At 37.1% G+C, this 7,761-nt stretch overlaps 1 protein-coding gene across 1 annotated transcript in view; it reads right to left on the bottom strand.

Moving 5' to 3' along the window:
* Positions 1-903: 903 nt before the first annotated feature.
* GULP1 (GULP PTB domain containing engulfment adaptor 1) overlaps positions 904-7,761 on the bottom strand; it is a 109,065-nt gene continuing 102,207 nt past the window's right edge. Inside the window, exons 12-13 of the mRNA XM_035899085.1 lie at positions 6,657-6,667; positions 904-925 (exon numbers count right to left, since the gene is read on the bottom strand). Of these exons, the coding sequence (XP_035754978.1) occupies positions 904-925; positions 6,657-6,667 (33 nt within the window). The remainder of the gene's footprint in view (positions 926-6,656; positions 6,668-7,761) is intronic.

Here is a 7,761-nt window from a genome sequence, read left to right on the forward strand (position 1 = left end):
CTCAGGTGTTGAAAGTAGCCTACAGAACTGAGCCCAGTAAACACAGAGTGCCTGCTTATACACCAAATCACGTAAATGCAACATCATAATCATCATCTTAAGTTATGGTTATCATGTAATGAATTCCAAATTACATATTTTACAGTTCAGCTATCAAAACAAAGGGCAGTTACTTTGTCCATTCGGCAATTTAGCAGTTCTTCTACGCTCATTAAACACTGATTAGCATACTAAAAATCTGTTAGTTTCTAAAACATGAATTAAGGACCTAAAAATCTTCCGGATTTTATAAACTAGTAACAACATATATACAGCATAGTAACCATACACAGTAATAGAAATCAATTACACGGTATCCAGATTTACCTTTTAAGCGTATATTAATGGTTAGTATTTTCTGCTTTTTCACTGCAATTTGAACTTCTGTACCAGATATCAATCATTTTACTGCTTGAATATTAAATAATGGCTTAAAAACTTAATTTCAAAATGCTGCCAAGTGAAGTATTATGTAAAAACCATGCTTGCACATCTGCAAACAGAGAGAGGTATGTGTGAGCTTTCTGAAGAACTTCTCAGGCTAACAGCCATAAAGCATAGTAAACTTGGGCCAAAGCGCGAGAGGAAGAAACACAACAGAGTAATTTAATTCATATTTCATAAACAAAAACAACTTTTTACATTTGTACAGGGAAAAACTGGAACTAAGTTGGATTTTTACAGAAGCAAACCTCACAGGAGTTTATATGTTGAAAAAAGCAATTTTTGGCACATGGATAATATCTGTGAACACATGTTCAGAATGAAAAAAAAAAAAACATCACGTAGGAATTTCACATTTAGTTTCCTGGCATCAGCACCTGCTGTCTAGTGGGTCAAGACAAAATACTGTGCCTTCAAGAGTTAATCCCATTTTGAACCCCTCCTGCAATGAAATAAGACAGAGTTAATAAAAAGGAAAGCAATTTCTGGAAGATTAAGCTTTCTAAAAACATCTAAATCTGAGTTTATCTTTAGGCATAAGGATGCTTCAGAGTGAATTCACAGATATTTACATTATTTGGTCAGCTGATTTTTAATAAGTCTTGGTGGTTAACTTGTAAAAGGATGCATTTCTGGTATGACGAAAGAAATACTGTATGTATATAAAATGAAGAAACTATTGTGGAATAAAAAGATTGAATACATGTAGAAAAAAGAAACAAACTTGATATGCATTATGTTGTTCCTCAGTAAAATGCAACATGATTTACAAGGCTATAGATAAGGAAGATTAGGGCTATATGAGCCAATAATTTACGATATTTACACTTTAATGAGTCAGATCAGTCACGGACATTTATTACCAACACCAGAAATTCTTAAAACGTTCAGAACAAAATTCCTCTTTTTACTCACATTAGTTTGATTAGTAGGAACACAAAAATGGCTATAAGCCTACTCTTATGGCTGAATAAAAAGAAATTTGTTCTACAAGCACCTGTGCTCGGTTTAAAGAAGGTACTTAGCTGGCACCGGTTCTAAAATAACAGCAGCACTTTTAATACAGGGAAAGCACTCGTTTTCATTTCTCTTTTTGCTTTAAAAGAAGCTGGAAAATTGTGGCTTGACCTTCAAGATTAAAGTCACCTCTGAGTCGAGGAAATGTCAGTCCTTTAAGTGACAGTACTGCAAAGCTATACGCAATCGGAAACAAGGGCTCTGAACAGAAATGCCTTGAGAACCTCAGCTCCAGCGGCAGCTGTCACGGTGTTCAGTTCAGTGTTGCCTTAATGTACAGTTCACTTAGAGGATGCTGATTGTATACCACGAAATCAATAATATCTGCTTTCATGAAGCAAACAACTTGTAAACAAAATAAATCTTTCTGTAAAGCAATCTGTATAGGGATTAGGCAGATACCCAAGCCTTGTCTCATAACGCATAGCAGTACCTCAAGAGCATACCTTTTGGTATTAAAAGATAAATCCCAAGTCAAACCAGCTTAATTTCAAACAAATTTAAACCACAGGCTAGAATTTTAAAAGTGTATGAATATTTAATAACTCCACCAGCTACTGCCATCAGAAGGGTAATACTGAGAAACAGAAGAAAATTCCTGGTAATGGCTACTAAATGATCTGAGATTTTCCAAGTAAAATTTGAATTTTCCTAAAGGCAGATTCATACTATGAGATGATGAGCCAGTAGCAGTACTGTGGTGTAAACCTCCTCCAACTGTGCTACCCTGGTTGCCCTACCTGGGCAACAGGGCACTGCCAAAGTTCACTGGTGTATTTGACTTGCTTTTTTTCCTTTTTTCCCCTCTGTATTTTTCAGAGAGCTAACAGGAAGAGCATTCAATGCAAAAGGTATTTCCAGCAAACAACAAAGGTATTTCCAAGTCAAACACACCCTGTTGTAAACAGACTTTGTTCATTTACCCAAAGGATACTACTAATTGATGGAACTGCAGACAAAGGAGGACTGCTTACACAGAAGGAGATTCAGAGAATTAGCCCTACAGTCTAGCCTGTTAAGCTGTAAACCCAGCAGTTGTGGTGTGTCTGAAATGCTGATCTTTCAAAGTATTTAAAGGGTGCTTCCAGATTTGAGGTTGCAAAAGGGACAGTTTGTGCTTCAACCTGAGGATGCTTGATACAGCTGCAATAGTAAAAAAGCTACAGAAACTGTTTTAACAAGGACAACCAACTTCATCCTGAGCAATCCAGAGAGCCCTTTCAGAGCTGTACCAGCCCCAAGGCCGAACATGCATCCCATGCATGTCCCGAATGCACTTATCTCTCTTCTATACATTTAGGCACTGTTTGTCGGTGTCTTAGCTCCACTTTCACTGCCCTTTTTCTGGCTAGCTAAGAGCAAATCAGATTATGTATTTTAGAAGCACGCACAGCTCACTGCTTCTACGTTGTTCATGAGGGTTTTTTAAATTTTTCTTTTATTCCATACAAACTGGTATTTTGTCACTTACCACTTACCTTGTATTTGCTATGACTTTACTTCAAAGTATTTCTACTTTCCTGAAGAACAGTGGTCTTCCTGACCTTTCCTTCTACAATTTCACTCCAGACCACTTTCCCTCCACCATTTAGTCCTCCTCAGCTTTTAAGCTGCCTGTGATATTTTGCATTTAAAACAAACACATTTGCACATATTTGCAATGTGATCAATGCTAATCCAGTAGGAGATTGCTGCACTAGATGTATCATAATATTAAAAAGCCTTTTACTCTTTATTACCATAGTGAACTGTCTTCTGTTCTAAAAGAAAAGAGTGATGCAGTTGCCAGGTGTTGTTATGAGCTACAGAACCCAGCTTCTATCACAGGCAGAATTGGTAAGGAAGTAAAACCTGCTGCTACAGTGTCAGGAACTGCAGTGTTAACACCTGCATGCTTAAAAATGAATCATGAACATAGCTGTCTATAACAGAAACAAGGCATTTCTATGACAGATACTACAGTTACCAGTAGGCTCAAATTTTCACGGCAACCACAGGGTCAAAAAAAAAAAACCCAAACCCGCGAAGAGGCCATTAAGACAATTTAGATAACCACCTGAGCATTTTGCAGACTTTAAAAGAATGTCAAATCCAGATTTATTCTTCGTGAATATTTAAGTGGAGGACAAGAAGTGCGTACAAGTATAAACCGAAGAAAGCTGTATTGTCTCGACCAATATTCCCATCAAATTAAATGCAGCCCTCAAAAGTGTGTGTGTGTGTGTGTGTGTGTGTGTGTGTGAAATCAGAACATCCTAACCCAGCAGATTTTTTGGCAAAGTGATTGCAATCAAATTCGTAAAGATCAGGAAAACACAGACTTCAGATCTCCCACAGACATCTCTGTTCCTAGTACCGCAAGTTTTGCAAATTAACTCACAATTCTTAAACAATTTTTTGAATCTCCAAAACTATACTTTGGCAAATACATGATACTAAAAAAAAAATAATAATTCCAATGAACTGTAGCCAACCAAGCTGTGGGAAGACAAGTTTTCAAGAAAAGATTCTCCTTCATGTCCTGACCCAGCTGAACTGTGATTAATGCAGACAACAGAGTGAGCATCCTATGCTGTAGTTCTCACAGCAATGCAAAACAGTTACAGCTTTATGTCCACTTTCAGGAATACAGTTCAAATACATGACTGAACTGCATACGTCTCTCAAGTCTTATGGCTCCTTCTTGAAGCTGCTGTATGATTATTATAGCATCCATCATACGGCATATGCCTACTCTCAACTCTCCACTCCAAAACCCAGCATTCGCAGCTGCAATAATAATGATGTCAGTTGGAATGACTAAGCAGGTTATAAATTATGATTTGTTTCTATCTTTTTCTAATAAACTGGATTAATATGTTATGCAGAATATTTCTTCTTCAAAAATGACACATAGTCAGCACTTGGTACACATTACATAATATATGCATGAAAAAATGCATCATTAATTTCAATACACAGCATTTAAAATACTTTGCCTTATGAAATTCAGATATTTCAGCTTCTAGTAACATGTGTTCTTAGCATAACACACTGCCTGTTCATTAAAAAACATGTGTGCCACCATTTCATGTACTTTAAAGGTTCAGGAAACAATAACTCCTCATTTGATCAGAAAATCTCTCAAATCTGCTGATTTTCAGGGAATGCAGAAAAAGGGCGTCCTCCAATACTGCACAGGAGTGGGAATGAGAAGGGATGTAACGTGTGCCTCCACACTGTGTCTTGCTTCTGTGTTCATATCCTATGGTGATGGTGTCAAGTAACTTTCTTACTTCTAAGGTGATTTAACTCAAAGACTGAACATCTTAGTTACCCAGGAAAATGATGGCATTGTACTAACATACATGACTGGTCTCAAAGAAAGAAGCAAAACTTATTTTCACTAGAAAAAAGTAGCCTGAAACCAACCCCTCTTCCATAACTCCCACTTTTTTGTGTCTATAAGACAGGAGCTATTCCAGTTAAACCCAGTAAACACTAAAAGACAAAAAACTTCCATTTTATCAGAAGATAAATTTGCTAAAGTCAACCTTATGGCTCTGAAGTTAACTCACTTATCACTTCACAGTGACTTCACTCAACGAGCTTAAGTCACCGCAAACCCAATGAACCAATGAAAAATTTATACGTCTCTGACGATCATTTAGAGGGCTGAGCGTAACTTAGTTCAGATGGAAAGATGTCAAGCCTACTGACTGCTTCAGGCCATGCAAGGAGAATGGCTTGCAGCTCCTGGAAGCTTTGTGATATGAACTACCTTGAGATTTTAATAAATTATAGCAGCTGTTGCTGGTATGATTCATGATCCAGGGAAACTTCTCCTCACTGCAAGACTTCTGGGAAAAGAGACAGATTAATTTTATTAATGTCTGGATACAGTCAAAATAGAGAGGATGAAAATATGTTTCAGCACAAGGGTGGGGGGGGAAACAGGAGATTGGACAGCCATCAGAGAGAGGCCTGTAAAAGTCACATCTCGGCACATGTTTGAGTTTTGAGCTCTCCAAAAAGAACAACAGAGATTGGACTGAGAAATGGAATAGAAAGAGCTTAAGTGTGAAATCTGGATCCTCACTAAAGTTTAAACATAAAAATGTTCCCCCAGAGGTCAGGGAACTTTATCTGATCTCATTAAGTTCAGAATATTGGATGCAATGGAAAAGCACCCACTACTTCAGATTTTATTCTCCAATGCCTCTTCTGCTGTGCTGGGCTTTCCTCTCCCACTTTGCTTACGCCTCACCTTCTCATGCATGTGTGTGCTGAGCCAGCTTTTCTGCAGACTGGGGGATGTTTGCTGAGGCATCTGACATAGCTCTACAGAAGAAGTAGGCTAAGAGAGTCTGGATGGAGCTGCTCCAACCAAGTGGTCACTGCCTGCTGCTTGCCACTCCGAGTGTAGGATAAACTACATTGAATACCCTCTCAGAGTAAGTTTAATATTGTGAACTGTTAGATGTGTTTGTAAATAAACTTACCTTTGTATATTTAAGGGAATACACATTTACTGAAACTCAGGCTGTACTATCATGCTGTGAAGATAACAGATCCCTTCATACTTTCTATTCCAGAGAAGGAAAGAAGCCTGCATTTTTCTTTCCTGTTTCTTAACGTTAGATTTCACAGAGGACATTACATGCTCTATGGTTTTACCTTTTGTAGGTCTGTTTCACCTTCCTTCTCATAGGCTGTGTATCTAACAACCACTGACTTCCAGCACACCTATCTTTTCCTCATTGCAAGATTTTAAATAATTATTTCTGATTAAAAACACATTCACAAATGTGGTTGTACTAACACAAAAATCTATGTATCAATGGTTTTGATTAATTCATTTCACTAATGACAATCCGATGATGAAAATTGGAGATTTCACTAGTACACATGGAAAACAAACAGTAATGAAAATGAAGGCTTAGTATTAGCAGCTGGTAAGACAGACTGAAGAAAACTAAAATCAGCTGTCCCTACCTTAAAAATTATAGGCCCCTAAAAATTAAAATGGCCCTGACATACAGAGTTGTATATAAAAAATATAAATCTTACAAGTTTTTAACACACATATGCATAAAAATAAAAACACCAGACATGAACACATGCACACTTCAATTTCAAATGCTTTAAATACCATTATGAAAATATAATATACCAACCATCGCTGACGCTAGGCACCCAGGAAAGCACGGAAAAATAAAAGAGATATTAGGAAAAACATGTTTCAATCTGTACTTAAATAACTGCATACAGCTTTTGCTTTGGCCAAAGTCAGATTATTATTTTTTTTTCATAACCTGTCAGCTTTACAGCTATTCTCAACTGGATTACACACGAATAATTCTGTGCCTACATGAAGTCCCAGAAGTTAATTTTCAGTGAAAGTGTCAGGGTGTGCTAAGACTGGTATGCTAGACTCTCTAATGGTGAGCCTAGTTTATAAAGCAGTTAAAAAGTTGGAAAAAATAAAATATGTATGTGAGGGGGGAATACGTGACCAATGCAATATTCTTTGCAATAGGACATAGTAACGACCTAAGGTTTGTGGGTTCTGTTATTAATTGCTTGTCTGGTTTTTTAGGTTAAGAGAGTACAAACAATTATATGAGTTTTCCATTTTATGACTTCAAACATCTTTGATAAAAAATATCTGTTGTTCCATTCACTGATGTTTTGTGAGTTGGTAACACTTTGCAGCCTTGTATGGTAACAGTATAAAATTTTGCCAAAATATTACCTGTAATGAGAACTCTTAGTGTGTGACATTTAGCTACAGTCACAGGATTCTTCCTCATATCCACAGGTACTACAGTATCCTTTTTCCTAAAGTGGACTATACACAATGGAAACATTGAAGTGTATTGATGTGAAGTGCTAAAAGATTTGGGGGTTTTGTGCTGAAGGGCTTGGTAATAACATTATAGTATTCACAAAGCAGAAGCATCTTTACTGGAATTGCAAAGAAGCCACTTTTGGAATTTAGCTGCTATCTGAAATTGTATGGGCCACAGTACAGGTGAGCAAGTATCTAAATTTCTTACTTCAGAGTGAATGGAGTTTGCCAGCTGCACTGTCCTAAATTGACACGGAAAACGGAATTTCACAATGAACAGGAATTCAAAAATTTTACTTGGGTAAATTAAATATTATTGAAATCTTATTTCAATAATTTTGAAATGTTTCTGCTGCTCTCTGGGCAGAAGAGAGGATCTGAAGGAGCCCAAGAGCTAGCTCTCTTGGACTTTGTGGGCTCTTGAGATACGA

The sequence above is a fragment of the Egretta garzetta genome, unplaced genomic scaffold (genome assembly GCF_000687185.1).
Source record: "Egretta garzetta isolate BGI_Z169 unplaced genomic scaffold, ASM68718v1 scaffold297, whole genome shotgun sequence".
NCBI lineage: Eukaryota > Metazoa > Chordata > Aves > Pelecaniformes > Ardeidae > Egretta > Egretta garzetta.